This window comes from Dermacentor andersoni, chromosome 9 (assembly GCF_023375885.2).
Source record: "Dermacentor andersoni chromosome 9, qqDerAnde1_hic_scaffold, whole genome shotgun sequence".
NCBI lineage: Eukaryota > Metazoa > Arthropoda > Arachnida > Ixodida > Ixodidae > Dermacentor > Dermacentor andersoni.
Genome location: NC_092822.1, coordinates 46870073 through 46894168, shown reverse-complemented (window position 1 = coordinate 46894168; position 24096 = coordinate 46870073). Strand labels below are relative to the sequence as shown.

General features: G+C 43.8%; 1 protein-coding gene across 1 annotated transcript; it reads right to left on the bottom strand.

The window, feature by feature from the left end:
* Nucleotides 1-328: 328 nt before the first annotated feature.
* On the bottom strand, nucleotides 329-20016 carry LOC126527986 (sorbitol dehydrogenase-like). The gene is made up of 9 exons (XM_050175827.3): nucleotides 19618-20016; nucleotides 19477-19510; nucleotides 17516-17680; nucleotides 13634-13793; nucleotides 11077-11195; nucleotides 8111-8176; nucleotides 6654-6829; nucleotides 5351-5472; nucleotides 329-2254 (listed from the first exon to the last, which is right to left on the bottom strand). The coding sequence occupies exons 1-9, from the start codon at nucleotides 19678-19680 to the stop codon at nucleotides 2098-2100; spliced, it is 1062 nt and encodes a 353-aa protein (XP_050031784.1). The 5' UTR covers nucleotides 19681-20016; the 3' UTR covers nucleotides 329-2097.
* Between the last annotated feature and the right edge of the window lie 4080 nt (nucleotides 20017-24096).

Genomic DNA, 24096 nt, shown 5'->3' with positions numbered 1-24096 from the left:
GTCATAGTGGGAAGCACCACTTTCAGCGTAAATGGCTCATTGTTACTCTCTGCCAAAATTTATGCACAAAAACCACCGTCTAATCTCGTCTTGTGGCGTAACGCAATGAAAGCCTTTGTGTAGTGTGCCTTTCTTGTATTGTGCAAGTTTTTTTGTTATGCCTGTGCCCCGACTTTCATGTGGCGCATTTTTATGCCTTCACAAAGTGTCTTAACTTGTGTAAAGTTTGACGTGGGTGGCTAGTCATGTATGAAAATAAACTTGTGCACAAAACAAAAGTTGCAAGATGCATATTTATATGCTGCAACTAAAACCATTTTGAAAGCAATGCAAATTGAGTGTGCGTATTTATTCATCACGCCCTTATCACATACAGACATCGTGTTTTTATCACGTACGATGTACTTCTAGTGAGATATATGGCAGAGTGTGTTAAAACACTTGAAGTAAACAAGAAATATACTGCTCTATAAAGTATATTTGGCAAAAGTGCAAACATGGCTGCATTTAACTGTTCATACAGGTGTCGTTTTCCTACATGTGGTTTTGTAAGCGTAAACCTTTTGTAGCATGTAATATATAATATATTAAGTGCCATTCAAAGAAAGCTATTTACCATACTCAAAAAGTATTTATGGCATTTAAGTTGGCCCCTCCGATAGTAGCCAAGTGTTATATTCTTCAGTAGCAACAGACAAATACAAAGTACAAATCACCACCAAGGTGTGAGTGCTTGCTTCTATCGGCGTCAATGCCATGCTTTGTTCTTGTTGCCAGAAAAACTCAGAAAATATGCTATTTGGGCATTGACATTATATGTTACTGAACACAGTGCTTGCTTCAACAATGTTATGTGTTGATAGTGCAATGGAAATTGTACATAAAAAATAGAGTTCATTCCTTGGGGGCTACTACTACGGGCCATCATAATGGCCAAATGCTATTGTCATGAGTTTACATGATGTCCATTTTGCAACAAACCTGAATTACTGTTTGGTTTGCAGCCAGTAGAAAAATGGATCACTGCTGGGGAAGCACATACTGGAGTAGACAGCAGTTTTGAGTGCAAGTCTTCGCTAAAATTCGGGTTCTTCGGCGACCCCGTGTCTCAAAGCTTTTATAGCCAGCTGTACATTCTGTGAAAACAATACTGTTTTGTCGTGGCCATCATCTCTTAAGTATGCAGCCTCTTTTTAATATCACTAACATCTCGGTTATCTGCATAAACAGACGTGGCTAGTATTCACAGGTTGTGTTGCCAGAAAAACTCGGAAAATATGCTATTTGGGCATTGACACTATATGTTACTGAACACAGTGCTTGCTTCGACAATGTTATGTGTTGATAGTGCAATGGAAATTGTATATAAAAAATAGAGTTCATTCCTTGGGGGCTACTACTATGGGCCATCATAATGGCCAACTGCTATTGTCATAAGTTTACATGATGTCCATTTTGCAACAAAACTGAATTACTGTTTGGTCTGCAGCCAGCAGAAAAATGGATCACTGCTGGGGAAGCACATACTGGAGTAGACAGCAGTTTTGAGTGCAAGTTTTCGCTAAAATTTGGGTTCTTCGGCGACCCTGTGTCTCAAAGCTTTTATAGCCAACTGTACATTCTGTGAAAACAATACTGTTTTGTTGTGGCCATCATCTCTTAAGTATGCAGCCTCTTTTTAATATCACTAACATCTCGGTTATCTGCATAAACAGACGTGGCTAGTGTTCACAGGTTGTGCCGATACAAAAGTAAGGACCTCGATACTGGAAAGAAGTCCCATCAGAATTGCAGCTAAATGACATTTATGAGCTGCAGTCAATCACCACTCTGATGGCCCAACCAGCATCAGTCTTGGCTGTCCGAAAGACTTTGAGAAAGCAATGCCCTCTGGTTGTAGCCATCAACTGTAAAGTACTCTGCCTGTTTTTAAACATTGCTAATGTCTTCGATATCTAAGTAAATGCATGTGAGTGGTGCTCACAAGTGCTGCAGAAAAACCAAAAGCCTGCAGTTTACGCTGTGCCGCCAATATGAACGTAAGGAGCTCGACATGGAAAGAAGTTCCGTCAGAACTGCAGTCAGATGAGGATGTCATTAGGAGCTGCAGTCAATCACCACTTTGATGGCCCCGCCAGCACCCGTCTTGGCTGTCTGGAAGGCTTCAACCGCAGATGCAAGTTTGAAGTGATGAGTTACCAGAGGCTTGACGTTCACTTTGCCCGAAGCGACCATGGCGAGTGCCGTGGGGTAACTGCAAAAAACAGTATGGACACGCAAGCTTCGTGCGCCTTTCTATCTACAGTTTCAATGCTACTCAGTTAGTATACACTCGACTTCCGTTAATTCGATTCTGACTAAACTGGTCGCATATAGGCAGAAAGAACGCCGAAACACGCCGGCAGTATTTGCCTTTAAAGTTAGCTTCGGCGCAATACAACCGTGCTGTGCAGTGGAGCATACCAAGCGGTAAAAGGTGCCAATGTTACGGGACCTAGCACTTGTTCCTTAATTTACGTACGCACAGGCGTCGTCTCCGGTTACAGCACGAGCACCGAGACGCCTAACAAGTTTACCGACAGACTTTCAAAGTTTTAGAAGAAACCCCTCTTTTGTTGTCTCTAAACATCGCCTCGACATTCTGAGTTTTTTTTTTTCATTTATTTTCGCCGGCTTTCCCCAAACACAGATGTTTTTTCCCCCTCTTATCGGTGCACGTGTAAGGAACGCATTCTAGCCCCTGTTAACAGTCTCTTTTACGAGACATGAATGGCGGGCGAAACGAGGGCTTAAGTCGCCACAACAACGTCAGAAACGGCCCTGAATGGCTGCCAGTATGCTTATTAAGCGTCTAGGTGCTCGTACTGTGACCGTAGACTGCACGTGCTTGCGCGTGTTATGTCCTGTGACAATGGCTCCTTCCCATTCTTGGTAGGCTTCACCGCTTAACACGGTGTTATTGCGGCATAGCCGACCAGTCGCGTTTGAATTATTTGGCGAAGGCCAATTTCGAGATGGAAATAACGGAAGAATGGGCCCATAGAAATGCATGGGTGCGGGCCTAGACCTTCGGTCGGGTCCGAATTTACGGAAGAAATCGAATTAACCGGTGTCGAATTAACAAAAATCTACTGTAGTTGCTTACAAAGATTTATGGCAGATTGCAAGTATAGTGACTGGCATTTGACTGGTTATGCCTCAGCTCTGGCAGGCACTGCCCTCTGTATCAGTGAGTTCCTTAATTAGTTTTGTTGACAGCTGTTGGCGATAAAAAAACTTGCTGTGGGCAGAGATGAAAGGGCATTTCAACATGACTGAAAGCCAACTGAGGCGGCTAGAAAATAATTTTGTTGAGCCTTCTGAAAATTATGTGCGAGCATATATGTCTCCAAAAACGCTGCAAGCCACTAAGCGCCACACACTTTTGTAGAAGTTGAAAACGAGACAGCTGGCATGGTAACGGGAAATGATACAAAACGGCATCACGCTATGGTGCCAGATGAGATGAGTAATAAATTTGACAGTGGAGTGCATATCAATGCTAGTGTTTCCATACATGTCTAAGGATTGTAATCCTTTCGAGAAATAAAACTGCTCTACAACGACAATAACAAAAAGCTTTTGTGCATCTTGTGAATGTGCGATGTTCCAAGGACATGCTGCTGTCACCTTGACCTGAATATGGCTGAAAACATATTTGAAAACTGGCCCTCATAAATAGCATTGCCTATTTTTAGAGCCACAATCTTTTACACTAGAACCCCGTTGATACGTATTCCAAGGGATTGTGGAAAAATAAAAAAAGAAACAGCAGGTTTAACAGTGAGGAAGGCTGCAAATTGTCGCAGAAAGAGCTCTGAATGGCTGCCAGTGCAGTTTCCACGTTCACACTGTGACAGGAAATGGTGCATGCAGGCGTGCAGGAACACATACTACTTCCTGTGGCAGTGGCCCTGTTCCCCTCAATATGCTTCACCACAAAACTTGGGCGTGCATAGCCGCATAACACGGCTGTACTGCGGTAGAGCTAACTATAACAGTGACAATAAGCACAACCACGCCGAGACATACTTGGCGGCATAGGCTTGTACAGGGTTATCCAATAGGGGTTAACCCTGTGCATGCAGTACTGGGACACAAGCTCAAGGGACATTATAGGACAAAACATATTTTTTTCTGTATGGTTTATTGTACAGTAACTGGGGGGCACATAAGGCTATGAAGGACACCGTAGTGGGAGGGTTTTGGAATAATTTTGACCACCAGGGCGGTTCTATAACGTGCAACAAAAGGCGAGCATTTTTGCGTTTCGTCACCAGTGAAATGCGGCTGCCACCACCGGGTATCGAACGCATGACCTCATACTTGGCAGCAGAACATCATTTCCACTAAGCCACAGCAGCCAGGTACAGAGCAACATTAAACCAATTTAGACTAGTAAAAAGTAGTCTTTCACTACTGCATTTTCATTCACTTTGCGAGGAAAAAAATAGGTTGAATATTCCTGGAGAGCACGGAAGCTGAAGCTTCTGTTTCTTGGATTTTGCACAGAAACCCGAGCGGCTATACGTCAGTGTGGTGTCACAAAAGATGAACTAAAAAGAAAAAAGATACAAAGTGTCCGAAAAAACAAATGCATGCTTTTAACTGCTCTTAAGGGCTCAAATCACCACAGCCCCATCAGAGACGGCCTGAAAGGCCTGCTAGGACACTTATTCGGTGTCTCGGTGCTTGTACTTAGACAGACAGCAAATGTGCACATCTATAATAAAGGGACAGTGGCCCCTTTGTATTCTTGGCATGCTTCAATGCAGTATATTGTGTCTGCTTGACTGCATAACACCGGAGTAGTGCCGCGAAGCTGACTTTCAGAAACCCACATTATGCAACGCTCTTGGTGTGCTTTCCGCCCTTTGACGCCATTGACGAGGATGATGGTTCCAAGTGAACGCAACATCACTGTCGTCTGCTACTGTGCTGTAGAGGCGCAAGCGTGCAACAAGCGAAAATTCAGGAACCGGAAATTCTGTAAGCATAACTACTGAAAACGGAAACGGCAGAAACGGTGCGAGTGAGAAATAAGGGAACAGTGGTGCACAATCAAAGGTTGGTGCTACTCAGCAAACGTGGCAGTGGCACATAGATGGCAAGCTGGGGCAGGAACTTTAGGGCGGTATCGCCCCCCGTCTTGTTTTTACGTTGGCTCAGGCTTGCCAAGCCTCTTTCTGACAGTAAACGTGGTCATTTTGCTACTGCAGAACCAGAATCTACGAACGCAACACAACTTGAAAGGGGGTCTCGAAGTGTACCCAGCACGTGGAAACTTCATAGCCACAGATGACATACTCACCAGTTTGCGTAACGAAAGATTCCACGGATGTCAATTTCACGGCAGGCAGCATCCACCAAGGGCACCTTTACTTCATTTGGCCCCATGCCAACAAGAACCAGAGTGCCTCCAGATTTAGTGGCCTGCAGAAAGCATGCATAACTATGAATGTGGGCAGTTTATAGAGTTCAACTTCGTGCATTACTTCATTTAACATATGTCCAGTTTTCCATTAACTTGCGTAGAGCTATGAAATTGGATAAATATGCAGACAGACAACAAATGGAAACGAGAGGGCATATAGCATTAACTCGCAATAGTTTCTAACTTTGTGACCACCTTTAAACAAGGCAAGCCATCTCACTGGTCCCGCATTCTGCCGTAATGGCTCACTAACAAGTGCAAAAAGCAACACCAGAAAGACAACACTTCATACACGCACTTCTGGTTGGCAAGAATTTCCAAGCTTCACAAATGCTTACACAACATCTGATTATGAATATAGCATAGAGATATCGCATCACTCAGTTGAAAGTCAATGAACCCACAAAAAATTGCACAAAGTAGCACTACTATCGAAACAACGAACTGATTCAGTGTGAGCACAACCATCATTTTCAAAGAATATTAAAAAAGGTTTATGTGTTTGCATTCTTGGGAACCTGAAAGGAAATATTGTCATCCACCTGACTGTAGCACAAAGCTACAAGGAAAATCCATACAGGTTTCTCAGAAGCAAAGCTTCGCAGTTGAAAAACTTGTTCTGGTCTGGGGACCGAACCTGGGACCAATGCCTAATGGGACCAATGGGATCGTCGCTCTGTCATCTGCGCTAACCTAACCAGGAGGGTTGAATTGATCAACTCGATGCACTACAAAGACACAGAATTGGCAAAAGTGTTGCTACAATGTCCCTGCAGTGGTTTGAGTTGTCAGTTAATTCAGCCTTGCTCTGCGGTCCGCTAGCCTCTTGGTTAGGTTAGCTCAGATGACAGAGCGACTGTCTTGGAAAGGCGTCGGTCCTGGGCTCGATCCTCGAACCAGGAAACATTTTTTTCTCAATTACAAAGCTTTCTTCCCGACAAACCTGTATGGATTTTCTTTTAGCTTCATGCTACAGTCATGTGGGTGACAATTTTTTATTCCATAAACCTTCCTCCACCTTGTGAGCTTTCATAGAACAGATTTGCCATCCTTAGGAACCGTTTATTTGTGTGTAGCAAACACAACAATGAAGATTTCATTAACCTATACTTGTTCCGAAGAAACCAGGCTCATTCGAAAATTTTTCAGCAGGACAACCAGCTGCTTTGTGACCACTTACCACCATACCAAGCTGGGTGGATGACTCGGCACCAGTGCATTCAATGGTGACCTCGGGCAGGTCGCCGATTGCGTGGAGGATTTCTTGCTTGGTGTCCTGCGCCGACTTTGAAGCAACGCTGATGACGAAGTTGGCGCCAAGTGATTTTGCCACCTCAAGTCTGCTGCTTATGATGTCTGCCAAGGAAACACACAAATTCCAAGCATTGTTGGGAGCATTTCATACTCATGACACCTCGGTGCAGAACAAAGAATCCAAGCCTTTGAACAGCTTCCTTGAACTCCTTTGGTGACACAAATGCTACGGCATTTCATTTGCTATTGATTTTTTTTCTGTAGCTTTTTTCCGTATCTATTTCCGTATCTGATCTAGCACACTGTAATCCTCATTGAAATTTTCCATGCTTGTTGAATGTACAGTTTTCAATGCTTGAGGCGTGATACTTGGAGCACATGGCTGTCAGCGCTTTCTGCACCACTGGTGGTTGCTAGATGATTGCTTTGGGGCCAATTTCAGTCGTAACGTACCACAAAGGCTTTCCCTTTCGTCCTATACCACAATACATCAGCTCGGTATCTGCAGTGTCTCACAATGGCAAAAAAAGCGCTGGGACCCATGCAATCAGGGTATCGCGTTTCAATCACCAAGCACTGTACCTCACATGGCTTCGACTTCCATGCAATGCAACTGCTTCTTTCGAAACTGGCAAACAACAGTGTGTAACAGATACTGCAAAAATATATAGTGTTAGGGGCTCGGTACAATGACACTTTTCCAAGGAAAAAAAGAAACAATTCCAGGAGAGCTGACCAGGGCAGCAAAAGTGAAATGATGAGAGCTACCAGGGCGACTGCCTTCTGCAAGCTTTACCACGCCATCTAGCGGCTGCTTCCCGAAGCATAGAGCCACCGGTAAGCATGCAGTGCAACATGCATCCAGGTTGATGTCAACAAAAGAAAATAACCTGACAAGCCAGATTTGTTTTGTTGTCTACTAGTTGAATGCGCAAAGGAATGAATGAATAAATGAACCAGCCTATAAGCTGGGTTTGTTTCTTGTACACAAACAAAAAAAAGAAAGCTAGAGGCAAAAGTCGGAGCACACGAAGTGTCAGAAATATTGGCAATTTACGAAAAAAAGAAAGAGGATTCTGTTGTATAATTAAAAAAATTGCTTTCAATAATATGATTTACGGTTTAAGGAAAGATATTTTTGTTGGTGGCCCCCAAGTGAGAATTGGAACAATTCCATCCACAATGCGCAGCAAAATCAAAATGAATTGCAAATATTTCAAGTGTCATTTGTTCTGCAAGCAAACAGATTGTAGCTTCTGGTGCAACGCAAGTTGATGTCAAAAGAAGGGTAATCGTAAAATGTGTCGTGTAGGAAAGGAAATTTCAGTTCACAACAGAAGGGAGAGGTCATGCTGCAGTGGCTGAGTGTTTATGTACACCCACCAGTCATGACGACACGGCTGGCTCCCATGGCTTTTGCTGTGAGCAGGCACACGAGTCCAATGGGACCTAGTTGATCACATTAAAAAAAGGAAGAGGAGAGAGAGAAATGAATTATTAAAAAACCTCGTGATCCTGTGAATCTGCAACTTGTACTACACTATACACTTATCAGGCAATGCTGCAGTAGCTACATAAGTAGTGCGGTTCTTGGGGTACAACAAGCCGTGTATGGCCAAACTGTGCTGAGCCTGTATAGCATATGTAATTGCATACATTTTCTGCCTTGACTTCTTTGGCAACTTTGCTCTGAAAAGGGCCTTTTGTGTGGAAATTGCATCATGTGTTGATTTTTCTTTCGCTGCCGATGCAAACTGTTGAAATTGGTGAATTTTGCAGTGTGCTTGTTTTTTCATCTGCGACGCCTTCTGCAGTATAACTACTTCACACATTATACAACTACAACTTGCGAACATAAGGTTAGGTCAAATGATGCGTTACTGGTGCACTTACATGCTTCCGGTATGCGATGTGTTATGTTTTGGTCGTGAGTGCACGTGGTGTGGTATGGCCGCTGGCTGGAAAAATGTGTCACTCCACTTTGTTGGTGGTAAATACCGTGAAAACCCGCACATAATGCAAGGATTTTTGCATTCATAAGCGTCCCAAATTTCCGGCTTGTACTACATGCAGATCTGAACCAAAACTTCAGCCAGAAATCATGCTAAAAGTTTTGGTTCTGTTATTGCTACATGGCTACCATTGTCCTCATTGTTCTCTAGCGTACAGGGGACGCCATCTAGAGACGGTGGGTTCGGCCACCATAATGTGCTGACAGAGTAAGCAAGCGTGGCACTTTTAAGAAGTGCGGCATAATTTATTTATTTATTTATTTATTGAAGATACCTTACAGGCCCCTTGACAGGGCATTGAGTAAGGGGGGGGTAATAAAAGTGCAAAGTAACTCGTCAGTGTACAAACATACGGCTCAAATTTGCAATTTAACACAAAGAAATGGACAGGAATCGATGATAATGTAGTATGACGGCAAATATAAGGTTGGGCAGGAAAAAGGATAACAGGAAAAATAAAATATTGGCTGGCATTATACGTATGGCAAAACTGCACACAAGAACTATAATGAATAATAGAACTATATAAAGAACTATAACTTTATGCATTGGATGGCACAGATTATGACTATCTCTGGGAAGAGTTCGCAGAAAAGGAACTGTGCAAAGACGGCACAACCGAAGATGAAGATCACTGAAGCGTGAAGCCCTGTGTAAATAAATGCCCTCGAGGAGTTTGCTGCACTTGTATTATAGGCAGATGAAACTTTCTTTCTTTCATTTGTCGCTATCCCAAACCTCACCTCATATTAGTGTGGGTCCACATTATATGCGGCTTTCTTAGGTTTGTTCACATCAGCGGTGTCTATCACACAATAATTAGGCCATCATCTGCGACACGAAATAATGACACAACGTTACATCGAATTACGTGATGCACACCTATACCCTTTTGTTGTAAGTGATGCTCTACTTTTCCAATTTCAAATACAAGCACAGAGAGAAGCCTCTGGGCTTCGTAGCGTTGGCTATGTATGAAATGGACTACAATCAGCCAGGTCTCATAAAAAAAAAAAAAATTAAAAAAGGGGAAAAAAAAAAGATAGCCCCTATATTACCTTCTATAAAAGTCTGACAAGGCGTCCTGGTTGTCTTGGAATTTGTGAGACACAGACATCGGCAATAAATTTTGTACATGAAACAGTGTAGCACAATTATACATGTTATACGGCCCATATGAACAACAGAAAGAGCAGGCTGTATAATGTGAGGGTAATTATTAGTGGTTTTTAGAGTACAATGAGCTGTGTATGGCCAAACAGTGCTGATGCTGTATAGCATACATAATCGCATACTTTTTCTGCCTTGACTTTTCTGGCAACTTCACCCTGAAAAAGGTCTTTTGTGTGGAAGTTGCAGCAAAAGCGATTTTTTTTACTGCTGATGCAAACTGTTGAAAGCCGATATCTTCAATAAGTTTAGTATTGTTTCAAACATTATCACTGCAGTCTTCGGTTTTCAGTGTGCATGTTTCTTCTTGCCTGTATTGCTTGACATACTGGTATGTTTAAAGCAAATTATATACGTGTATGAAAAATGGGAACTTGCATACTTGTTGAGGAGCATATTAGCATAAATCAGTTGCCTAACTGACCGTAACATATTCCTACATATAATTGTTACGTAGTAGTAGCCCCTTAGCGGGTTTTCATGGAAAATGGTAGCATTACCATTTTTTAAAAAAAACTTTGGATGGCTAAATTAAAGTGTGAAATCTACTTCTATGTCGCTACTAAGATGCATACGAATTCACAGCCAAAAAGAAGCTTGTGTGGATGGTTTCGGCTTTGCTGCTTCTTGTTGACAAATTGTGAGTCTGCTTCTCTACTAACGCTGCATTTTATTACAGATGACACATTACATTCGCTTCTCTATTTCAATGTTACCCTTCCTATGGTCATAAAAGCATTGATGAAAGCATTTCATGCTATAAAGAAAGGCTCGGAAGTGTGTAGTAATACATCGATTACATCATGTTCGTCAAAAATATGCTTTTTTAAAAGACAGGTGTCGTGAGGAATTCAAAGGCAACTTGGCCATTTTACCACAGTGTGTATTGCGCATGCGTGGAAGGCTTCTTCATTACGTGCCTGGGACTATCATTTAACAGATAGCAGCCCGCGCTTGTCTGTTTCTAGTCTTTCTCTGTTCCATGTTGCTTAAGTTGCCCGAAGTAGAATAATGTATAGAAGAAAGCACTAAGGTTACCAGAGCAACTGTGGCGTCTGTCTAAATTGAGTCTTTTTCAGTTCACAGCACATTTACAGTGCCCTTAAGGCAATGGCCAAGTACTGTTAAATGAATGATTCGACTAAATATAAAGAGTGAGATACGAACCTGCACCACATATCAGCAATGTCTGGCCAATTTGAAGCCTTGCTCTGCGACAGGCATGAACTGCCACTGACAGCGGCTCCAACAAAGCGGCTTCATCAAAAGACACGTGCTCAGGCAACCTGCAGAAAATGAAAATATGAGCTCGGATCCTTCTCGTCCAATTATGTTACAATGCATAAAATTATTGCACAGCTGAGGCAGTCGAATTGATCTAAGAAGCAAACCTTGATTAGACTGAGCAACAGGCTCAGGCTCAAGCAATGCACAAAACCATTTGAAGAAATGGAACACTTGAAAAGCTAGTCAGCTGGCTCCTTGAAAGACCCCTCAACAGGCTCAATTGCAAATTTTGGCTGTGTATAGGGAGCTGTAAAACACTATCTAAGAAGAATTTTGCCTATTTTTTTCAGATCGGGTCATTACTGGAGAAGTTGGACAAAACTGTCCTGTCATCATGCTGGGCAAGAGGCGAAAGTCACTGTCAACGGAGACACTCTCTTCCTCCGTCTCTATTAGTGTTCCCAAGTGGTTTATCCTTACCTGCCTTCTCCCATAGTGGAGCCGAGGAACATACCATGGCATTGAGCCCAGCCTCCCTTTTTTTTCCCTTCTTTTACATTTCTGTGGCATTGCGCCTTCTGCATTGGCTGGCTAATGATGGTGAGTGACGAAACTCAGACTGCGAAGAGACATTTGTGTGTGTGGCCATGACTCTCTGGAGCGGGCTTCCTTGAGAGGGAAGGTGCGTGGTGTTTGATTTGCAATTTCAACTGTTTTCATGGCGCACAGCGTCGTAACATTTTGCAGCCACGATCGTCAGCGTGTCATGTATACACTATGCTTGTTTGTTTACAATGACGGCCAAACCTAGTGGGGGGCCCTTTAAATTGACACAGTTTAAGCCAACTACAACAAAATTTCACTTTGGCTAAATATGTTATAACTGAGTAGGTAACACTACTCAAAAAATCTTGGCAGGGCAGCGGGGATCGTAATTTTACAACTTCTTTATTATAAATTTTTAAACAGCACCTAAGCAGACGACGCATGCACCTGATGGTTTGCAGATATGACGTAAATCCCAGCATGTCGCCTCTGAGATCAGCGTGCCACATGCAGCCACAGGAAGCTCACAATCTCTGAAGTCATGCAGAGCAGCTGTGCATTCTTGGTCATGCATCACTTCCAGAGATTGGCAATGGCAGCGTTTATATATATATATAAATTATTTTTCAGTTTAGGTATCAAAACGTATCATTTCGCTAGCTTTTCGTGATGCATCCACTCATACTTCAAAGATAATGTTTAGCACGTAAGTTTCTTTTTATCTACACTATATGCAACTAGGAGTATTATTGACGCACATACAGATGAGGACACAAGGCAATTGAAAGACACAGACACAGCGCCATTTATTTTTCACGTGCAAAGGGCCTGTTGAACAAGAAATGAAGTCACTTGTGTGTCTGTGTCTCGGAAAGCGCACCACGTCTGTCTTTCATGTACCCTCTCATGTGCTACAACAGTACTCCAAGATGCCATACCAACATGCCTGCATTGCAACAAGCCTTTCTATGGGTTCTACAGTTACTCTGCGTAAGGCAAACATTGTGCAAAGCTAGTGTGCAATATGACATAACAGGAACAGAACTTTTGCAAGTGAGAAACGGACATAAACAAAGGAAGATGTAGGCCACCACCACTGTTAGAATATGGAACCGGTTGCCCAGCTAACCAGTAAGGCAGTAAGCCAGCTTACCAGTGGGCAGGCCTTAGTTAGGTTTGAATAACATCATTAGCCGATCTTTCTGTAGTTTCTTTCTTGTGAATGAATTGTAACAATAAATAATAATTATTACAATAATAACGATGTTATATGCCCATTGCAGTAGGCAAATGGTAGTCAACCAATGATTGTAAGGTCAACTGCACTGCATTTGAGCATGAATAAAGATACAATATAATTAATAATAATTCAAATACCCTAGAAAAGAATGCATTGACACTTCCTTGCACTACTCTGTTGATCTTACTTCTAGGATAGTGCTGCCCCCTGTATGCAGCCCTCAGACTGCCTGTGTAGCACAAGACCCTCGTGCTCACTGCCGACACGTAGATTGGGTATTTGCACCCATTATTTAGGGCAATCCGCTGTCTTTGTGAAATATGTGCTGTCTTCAGTTGCCGCCCCCTCAGCAACTCATCCAATGGGGCAGGGCAAATCCCGAGACCACTCTGAGCGCTGCAATCTATCACTCTAGTTGTACTTATTATTTGCTTTAATGATGTGTTTTGTCTGAAAGTGACCAATGGAGCTCTTGTAGGAGGGGCCTGAAAATTTAACACTGTAAGGTTACATTACTGGGCCACACATGTAAGACAGTTGCCACACAGGCGAGCACACAGCAATGAGTGTACCGAATGCTCTGTCAACAAAAGCTACATGTGACGCCCCTTTTCACCGAGATACACTATGCCACAACCGAAAATGTGCACCCATATGGGGGTGCTAGTGAACAGTTAACAAATGATAAGAGTGCAAGCAAAAGGCACTGACTTGTAGCAGAAGTCAGCAGCATGTGTGTAGAACCGAGTGAGCGTCCCGTGATATGGTGGTGTGGCGCAGAAGACGACATCGGGACACAAATTGTATCGGCCTTCCTTGCAGAAGTTGCAGTAACGACATGGCACCCCAGGTTCGATCGCCACACGATCACCTGGTGGGTGGTGGGGTGACCACAAGCATGAAATGTGCAGCTGATTGCAAGAAAGCAAATCTAAAAGCAGATAAATATTCTGCATACAGGAGAAAGATGTGAGACATAACTGCCCTATTGTCCACCTTGCCCAGATTTATCAAATGTGACACATACAAGGCCTGCCTTAAAGGTATTCAACCATGCTCCCCCAGCAATTTCATTGTCCCAATCCCCTTCAAACTAGTTCCCTATGGCTTCCACCACACACAGAGTCCCACGATCTTTCTACATTTCAAAATACTCCTGGAACACCTCCTCGGGAAGTGCTGATAGGGTAGCCATCACATTGCACTTGATGTCCTCTCAGGCTTGAAAATGTATTCCTTTCATTTTCAGGAATAGCCAGAACTCACCTGAGGCCATGTACAGAGAGTAAGGAGCTTCACGGACCACAGTGTGCTTTGCCAAAAAAGACTAAATATGCATTATTCTAGAGCAATTGCCAGGCCTGAATTCTTCCAGGGCACTAACTTTGCAGGCACCTTTGTGCAACTTTGTTGCTATGCATCGGCCGAGCAATTTCTCTCACAGGTAATCGATAGTCTTGCATTACCAAGGTTCATACTTCATAAGGAATGACATTACAATGGCTTGTTGATAGCCTTCCAAAGCCTGGCTCGCTCCAACGGATGTTTGGCCTTCCTTGAGGTGGTTGTATCAAATTTTTTTCTCTGCTTCGTGTCTGTTGTGTCATCTCCAAATGCTATTTCAATCTTTTCGAATTCCTTTTGCTTAGCTATCCCCAAGCTTTGCACAGAAATTTATTCAGTATCACTGTTCAACTCACTCCTTCATTTTTTCTCACTTAAAATTGCGCTGAGATGTACTATTCAACACAACTGCTCCAGCGCAACAGCAAATGCAAGTGAAGGTCATGCTACCTGTGGTACAGTGAACTAGAAAGGGGCAGTGCAAACGCGTGGAGGCAGCGATGCATAGGATGAAACGAGAGGTGGCACTGCAATCGCTCACTCTTGCATGCGGTGCCTGTTGGGTGGCTCGAAAATGCTTGTTAGGTGGTGTTACACCTGCTTACTCTAAATGTCTGCCGCTTTTAAATTCATGAACATTTCAGCTTGCGTCAACAGCAATGAGGCCGGCTGATTCCGTGCGACATAATTCGTTTTGTGCAGTTATATTGCAGGGCATCACTTAAGTGTGCTAGCTGTTGAAAGGTGCGCCAAGGAGAGAACAATTGTACAGAACGATTGTATTTTAGAATGCAATGCCAACTCGCCCAATCCTCAACCCTAGTGTACAATGTAACTGCCTAATTTAAACTTCCTTTCGTTGTTACGAGGACAAGGACTTGCTGAAGCAAAGCAAGGAGCAGGACTTCTGTAATGAAGTTCATTTGTTCCTGTGCCCATTACCATAGCGATTAATGCTGTCATTGCATTAGTGTGGAAAGCTATTAAAGATATCAATGTTCTGTGCCCTACCAGCTCTTTAGTGTGCATCGCCATACTCTGTGATGCCTGTATGGTGAGCATTTAGTTACAGGTTACATAGACCATGAGCTTGTGCCCGTTTTGAGAACTGCTGTACCTCCCCAGTGACAACAATGGCGTCCTATTCATATCCTATGGACATCCACCGCCAGGACATCGATATCTTAGGAATGTGTCCAATACGTCTCAAACTTCCCACACGTGACCATTTGGCCGCACTTTCCATGTTCTGCGGACATCCATTGCATGTCCGTGAAGAATGGTACGTGGACATGCTCATGTTACGGCCGTATGCCAGGGCCTTTTGCACAGTGTTCGCCATAGTGCAAACTACAGTCGCAGCACACGCTGTGTGACAGATGCAACGGGTAGAGCGTCCATGCCTCAAGAATAGATACATTGTGTGCCCGTTACACACACACGCAAGTGTGCAGAAGTGCAGCTAACTCCTCATTCTTTCAGGCCTTCCGCCAAGTGCAATTGCCTTATTGAACTAACTGAAGTTTTCAAAGTGAACTGCTTCGGAAATTTCGTAGGATGACCTAGACACGAGCTGCAGATGTGATAGCTTCAGATTGTAATCTGAACTTGCGAGGAAACAAAATTCTGTTACGAGAAAACTGGCGAGACATAGCTTCAATGAGAGGACAAATATTTACACGCATGTCAAAGAAAAAGGCCCACGAGGGATATAACGTTGGAGTGTTCGTGGTAGAATAATATCCGGAAAAGGTCCATGAGGGATATCTTTGGGACACTTGTAATAGGATATCCGAGACCGACGTCCAGCAGATGTCCTATTTGTATCCGAAATGGTGCATAGACACTGGGACATGATGTGGGTATCATGTGGATAAAGTGTTTTCACTTGGTCATTAAGCCGCTTGCCAAAGCACGGTCACCATAAGTACAACAATTAGCTGCTTTGCCATTTCAGCGAAGCTGTAATTTGGCTTCTGGCATCGCTGTTGTGCTAGTCCTCTCCATCTACTCATTCGTGTTTACTTTATGGGCCTGACATGATCTATTTCTACAGCTGAATTCCAGTGACTTGTCCAGAATAAATGGCTTCTGTGGGCGTATGTGACTTCTTCAATCCGTGAGCATTTCTGTTCACGTAAAGGGGAACAAGTCCGGCTGTTCCACATTATTCATTAGCGCAGTGTCGGTTTTCGTCCAAGGCGTCATCTACAATGTGCTGTTGAAAGGTGTGCCAAGGAGAGAATGAACATGCTAGGTAACAGCTTAATTTACACTTACTTTCGATGTTGCAAGGACTAGCTATGTATAGTTCCCCTGTCACGCACTCCCTCGATTGCAATTATCTACGATCCGAATCTGCTCACTCAAGTTGGTATAGACTGCCATCTGCACCCTCAAGCTTTTGATCCTGATTGCTGAACATCTAGGAGTGATCATTTTCTATTGTGTTGCAAAAGTTCATCCAGATGGGACTCAATTATGGTGGAAAGTGCCCATGTTCTTGACAGCGTGGCTAGGTTCCAGTGGTAAGGACAGACGTGCTATAGTAATTTCAGAAACCACTTTTGCATCTGTGGAAAAAAAAATATGCATTTCATTTTCTGATCATAAGCAGAGAATACAGACCAAATAAAAGAAATGCTTCGGGCAAAAATCTGTACAAGATTCATGCACATGTCAAGCATATACGTGCATCGCAGTGGATGCGAGCATTTCATCTGCTGCTTTTCAAGAGTGGTCGATCGCAGCGGCTCCGCAACTCGATTCGCCGCCAGAGCCACGTGGAGAGTGCCGCCCGCCGCACTACACCTATACCTGTACACTATACCTGCAGTGTAAACACATCATGGACCCTCCTCACATGTTGCACAGCGTTGCCAACCTGCACCCTGTAGTTGTCTCTAAAATGATCAAGTTTAGGTCGTATACTTTTCTTCAGACTGGCCTCGATCTAAACAATACTGCCGTTTCATGGCTGCTTTGAAAAATGTTCAGTAGCAGCATTGCATTACATTCCCCAAAACTCCACATGCTTATGTGCGCATTTCCTTGAGTGAGGTAAGCACTGAGAATGTGGGCATTACATTGCCGGCTGAATGGTATTACAAGAGATGCTGGAAAGCCTATGCTTCTCCATGATAACTCAACTGCCATGTTTTTATTTACTGAGCTGTGTAATGTGTAGTGAACATACTAGCAACAAGTGTAACTACAGCAAGTTGATCTTGGAGATGCAAAGTTGCTTACCTGGTTTTAAGTGCTTGACATTCTTGCCAGTTTTTACCACGGTACCACTGCTTTCATGGCCAAGGACCATTGGCTCACGAACAATGAAGTTGCCGATGGCTCCGCGAGTCCAGTAGTGCACGTCTGAGCCGCAGATACCGACTGAATGCACCTTTATTTGGACATCTGCGACATCATGGCAGGCCAGTGTTACTTTGGGGACACAGAAGACTGTCGTTGTTGCAGGAGAAAGTGTTGGATGGATGTTACATGTGTCCCCTTTGAAATCGGGCTGTGGGTTGCGCCACCATGCTCTTGTTCTTACTTTGCCTGATGTCCTACCTATATATATATATTTAACCACACAAAGAATTCTTAGCATCAAACTTTCTGAACCGCTATTGGAAACATTGCTTTGTATGCCTCCATGGTTCGTGGTCTCCCTACTTTCCTGCCACCAAACCTCCAATCGCCATTTACTAATCGCTTTTGTGGACATGTTTTGTGGACATGTTTTGTGGACCTACTATCCCTGAACCCAAGGGCTTCAAGAAGGCCAGCAGGGCCTAGACCGACAGCTAGGTAGATATCTTCACATTCCAATGAAACATGTTTTATTGTTTCCCTAGCTTCACCACAGCAAGCACATGCTTCTTCTTCTTTGGTGTACCTCACTTTATAATTACGCATTCTAAGGCATCCCAATCTCGCTTCAAAAAGTGAGATGAGGATGAAGCCTGAAGCCGATCTGTTCACAGCAACTCGCACTGCTACCTGGTGTTGTGGTCCAGCATCAAGAGGAAGAGATAGATGACAAATGAACTGGGAGGCTGACTGGGCTGGGAGGCCCAGTGCGTTTGTATGGCTAATGCGTGGCTCAGAGGAGGCACAATTCGTGCCTCCTATGAGCACAAACTGTGGCACACTTCGCGCAACAATTCAATTATAAGGTGACACATGATGCTAAAGAATACTTTTCGTTATCCGAATGTCCCAATTACAGTAAGGTAGCTGTCATGGCGAAATACAGTATAATCAGTGTTTTTAGTCCAACAACATTAAAAAGAAATGCTTCGTGTCTGCTTTTGTTTTGGCAAAATTCGGAAACAAAATTTCATTTTTTGGTACCCTTGTTTGTCTGTAGTTTACCCGGCCTCTCAGTTGCCGACAGGGAACCAGAACAAGTCTAAATTTCTGCATCAGATTGATTCTTTGGCGATATGATACACATGCAATGGTGACGTTTTTATTTTTTGTCAAATAAACCAGGGAAGCAACAGAGCCAATTGTTTTCCTACATGATTCGCTGAAGAAACTCTCTATTGCTGCAAAATTTTAGCAGAAAGTTAGCTGTAGCGTGAAACGTGTTTTTAATTTTGTTTGAATAAATATGTCAGTCACTGTATGTGTTAACATGGTAAACAAATTGTCAAGGTATTGTTTTGGTGCTACTTGTATAAGCACTCGCCGACGCCTATCAAGGCATAACAGTAAAAAAGGCATAGCTGATGAGACGTTCAAGAATGTACATATTCTGCATCACATTGTTTGCTGCGGTGCTCATGTACTGAACTTCAAGTAATATATTACAGTCACCCCAATTAGGTACTGGCATCAATGATACAGCATAACACCAAACTGATATGTAGCCGTCTACAGGGGAAAGTAACTTCGTTAAACTTCCAGCTTGTGCAACTGATTTTCTGATGGTACTGCATGGTTAGAGGAGGAGATTTCCCATGCCAATGACTGTCCACGTGCCGTTTAACGGCTCTTGTATGTTATAGATGCGTTGACTGCTCACTCGAATATGCAAAATATATATGGTGTTATACGTACGTATGCATAAGATTTTAAGAGCAGGAAACAAAGAAAAGCTTTGGTGGGGTGATATACCATTTACTCTACAGCATGTTCTACAGTGCCTTAACGTAATTTAAGACAACGAAGGCTTGTTGCGAGCAAGCACCAAAAAGCCGTACCGTTATCGCCAGGCTCTGGTATGGGTCGTTGTTCCTGGAATAGAAAGCATGAAACTTCCAGCATGACACCGACAAGACATTCATAAATTGTCATCAGCGCACTGCTGGCAAATCGCCCCCAAATTAGCATGTAACACGTACCAATCGGAGATCGTCCTTCTTGTAAAGAACAGCAGACAGATTGTCGATGTTGGCACCAGCCATAGTTAACGTAACGAGGCGTTGTTTCACTTCGAGCGCGCACCTTAGAGTACTTTCCAATGGGTTCCGCAGAAAAAGTTATCAGGGCGTACCGTCTCGAAGCTAGGGTGGCTGTCGAAGCGCCTGCACGCTTGAACTCCGATCGCGTCAAGTGCTTAAGCTGAACGCTCCAGACTACACCCCTACACCGCCAAGGCCGCTTTTGCAGCCGGCACCAAGTCGCGCGGGTCACACTATTGATGGAAACAAGCGGAAAACATTGACAACGCCGTCGCCGGCGATACGGGGGTCACGTTGTGCACATGACCGGCTAGCCAGCTGCATCCGTTGGCGGCAGCGGCAGCCGCTGCGCGACGGCATTGGTTTCGTTTTCCTCGGTCGAGCAGAGACGGAGCAGAGGGGGCGCTATTGCAACAAGTTTGTTTGGAAACAATGCCGGTAGATAGCGCAAGCAGTTCACACGTTATGAATCAATGTCTTCTTTTAGACGAGGCACTGCTTCTTTCTGTGCCAACGGTGTGAGCCGCGCTTATGAACAATCGAAAGTGAGGGTAATTAAAATTGTATGCACACTACATGTAGTCTGCAAGTGCCGTGTGCGTGTGATTAAAAGAGCACGTGCTACTGAAGCCGAACAAAGCATTGAGCGGTCGCCTGCCGTTCAATGGACTGAATGGCAGTAAACGCGCATGCACGCACGAAGACCGTTCGATCCAGAGCATTCAATCAATAACATTACGCTGGCCCTGCATTGATTTGTTGCGGAGAACGCGACCTGGTTGGGCAGAAAGACAGTGATTGCGACAGAACTGCCAGAAAAACCGATTTCAGTGTGGGCTAACGAAGATGCACCTGTTAGCTGACCTCATTGGAAGCGATTAATGATAAAGAAATTCAACATGGCCAGAATCAGGTTGAAGACGAAATTGAAGTTTACGCCAACGACTTGAGTGTCATCGCATACACCGATCGAGTGCATGACGACGGTAAAACCACCCGCTGGCCAGTATTTCAATTAAAGTCACGAACTTTAATTTCTGTAGTAGTACCTCCCTGATGCATAATGTGATCAGAGCGATTGCCTATAGGCACGCACCGGCTTTCATAATAATAATAATAATAATAATAATAATAATAATAATAATAATATACCTTCAAACAGCATCTGTTCCTTGGCTCCTGCCATATTTTTTTCTTTCTCTTTTCTTTTTTCATTCTTCTTTTGTTGAAATTTAACTGAAGAATTTAATAGAAGCTTTGTTTCATCCTAAAACCAGGGGCACAAAGAATCTGCACGAATAAAAGCGCACGCAATACCGCTTAATTTAACGTCGCGGAAACAATTGCATGTATGCAAATTGTGTACGAGTTGGACAGCGTACACATATAGCAATTTATTCTTTTATTTTCACCGTGCATGGTTACGGGCTCGCTAAAGAAAGGGCTGTGTAAAGAATGCGTGTTACACCATTTCTACAACAGCAAGAAAAAAAAACAGAAAAAAAAACAATGACAACGTGACAGTCTCTGCGACGTACAGACAACCACGAAACTTTGCGGAACACAAAATGCGAGAAAAAGCTAAATATCTATGCATTCTCACAACGCATCCTAGTACTATTCGCATTTATGCAGCCTCTACCAGATATGTGAACAACGCTGTGATGTTCGGTTTTACTGACTACTCTTACAAGCTGCCCGGAAATTGAAACGTTTTCTGATATCCCGGGGTCCCTTAAACTTTAGTGATCGACTGTACTTATGTTGTTCTACAACAAAAGTAATTCGGCTCTACACCATGAGCAAAGCATTTTGTCACTTTCCCATGGAACAAATACGGCGCCAAGGGAGTAATATCTACTTTTAAACAATTACAAAGGTGGGCCTCACACATCCATAATCCTTGTGGTTATTGAGACCAAAATATTTATGAAAGATTTCGTGTAGAACGATTTGATGTGAGAACTCCAAAGTTTGTCGAAGCGTATACATGTGTTCGTGACAGGAAAGCAACCCCGCAGGAACAATGACACGCACTGAGTTAAAAGAATGACACTTCGCGAAGGTTAATTAACACAATTTATTTCCTTCTGGCACGTACTTCTGTTCAATCGCCAGTATTTATACAGAACCGCTTAGCCGTGCTTGATAAAGCAGGAAATCGGCTTCAAATTGCGTCAGGCTGTGATCCTGCTATAGTTGATAACTGTTGTTGACTCCGGAAAGTGGTGCCACTCCAGTGTCGACTCTATAAGAAGAGTCTGCACCCTTCCGGCCTTGTCCCCAAACGATAATCGTCATCTGTCTCGCCAGCCTTTCTGTAACGCGGCGCGCCCGGCAGTTCCAGGTCACGTCGATACGGCACGCGAGCTATCAGCGTTACATATCTGAGTCGCGACCAATGACAATGCAATTTTAGGTGCCGTTTCTCTGCTACAGACGACAGACGCCGACTCTTTCACTGAGTGGGCCATTTGACGCTTTCGCATCAAAAAAAGTGCACGTGTGTGAAGTGTGGCAAGCCGTGTCACGTGGTAGGGGTAGAGAGGGGATGCATGGGATAGCTTAGAAGAGCGCGCGCGCGTGTCAGTTTTACTTTGCTCTGTCAGTTTCACTTCGTCGCCATCAGTTTCACGTCGCTCCTTAAGAGGCAGGGCGCGTGTCGAGTGAGCTCCTGAACAACACTTTGCAATGTGGTGACCGCGGTTTAAGAGATGGATCCAGGACCTCAAGGAGGCGCGACGTAACGTTAACGCATTTCTCTCGCATTTACGACTAAATCGCGACTGAACTTTTTTTTTTTTTTTTAGTAGAGATCTCGCAACTCTGTTCACCGCTGTGCACCGAGTGGCAACTTTCTGGTGACATTTAGGAGGTGCGCTGTCACTGTCGTCACTATACCACCGCGGTGTCACATGTCAGCTGCCAATAAATACTCGGTCTTCCTCCTTCTAATCACCATCGTACCTGTATTTTTATCTCCACTGCAGGATGAAAGTCTCTCCCAGCGATCTCCACTTGCCCCTGTCTTGCGCTAGCTGATTCCAACTTGCGCCTGTAAATTTCTTAATTTCATCACTGCATCTAATGTTACGCCGTTCTTGACTGTGCTTCCCTTCCCTGGGCACCCGTTATGCACACGAGGTACACGGGGATACGTGAATACTTGGTATAAGCGGACAAATACAGGCTAGTGATTTTTTAGGGAACTGGAACAAAAGTTGTAACGCGATCCGAGCCACGAGGGTCCTGCAGTTATACTTACGCCGGTCAGCTCTTATAGACCTTCTTTGATCTTTTATAGTCATATGAGCATGCTTTGTTTATTTACCTTTTAGTTTCTTCTCTTTCTTTTGTCTTCTCTGACTCTTGTGTTCGTTTGCTCTTCATGCAATCTCAAACACTACAGCTGATGTAGCAAGCCCTGCATCTAGCGGGGCTAATATCTTCTATTTCCGTTAAACTCTCTCTCTCTCTCTCTCTCTCTCTCTCTCTACAGGAACACTAAATGCAACTACTAAATTAGGCTGGACTAGTAAAGTATTCTTTCAGAACTATATATCCATTCAGCCATTTTCGAGCAAGAGAACTTGTTGTACATTGCTAGGTTGATTCCGTTTCTCTCACAAAGCAACATAGCTCTTCTTCACTAATTATTATTCACTGGACCCTCTTAGACGGTGTTATAATCCCTGATGTCACGGTAATATGGTGCGAGAACTTCACCGCGGTGTCACCACCCGTCTTTCGCTTTTGCCTATTTTGTGGTTTACGTACCGAACCTCCTCTCACGGTAAGAGAGGTCGTTTTGTTAATTGTAGCTTAAACCTAGTTTGTTAATACAGCTTCACTTAAAAGCCACAGTTTCCTCCGTAAAGCGACGCACTAATAGTGATATCAAAAAATTTCACAATTAACTACACGAAGTAGGATTCAGTTTTGTTGGCCGCATGAATTATTTGTGGTAAACATTCGGCTGCTAATTAAGTTAGCAAGCACGGTGTCACGCGCACACAAACAAACATTTACATATCTCACTCGATGACTGCAAACACTCGCGCCGACACAACACTGACGTGGTGAAGAGCGCCGACCTCGGGGAGCGAACGCTTCTTGCTGCCTATCGCTTCAACGCGTCTTCGAAACTTCATATTATGCGGCCTCCAACACTAGGCGCGTGGAAAGACAGCGCACATGAAGCGACCAGCCATATCGGCTCGCCCCACGTTGCACCCGCCGCAAGCTCTCTCCAATGTACGGCGCGTTGGCCACGTGTGCGCTCAGTCAGGCGGATAGCCATGCGTCTCCACGCCCATCGAAATCTAAAGACAGAGGATGCCTCGCTTTAGACAGACACTTACACGAACCTACGCATAATACATCGCATACACCCCACAGCCTACAGAGACAAATGCCCAT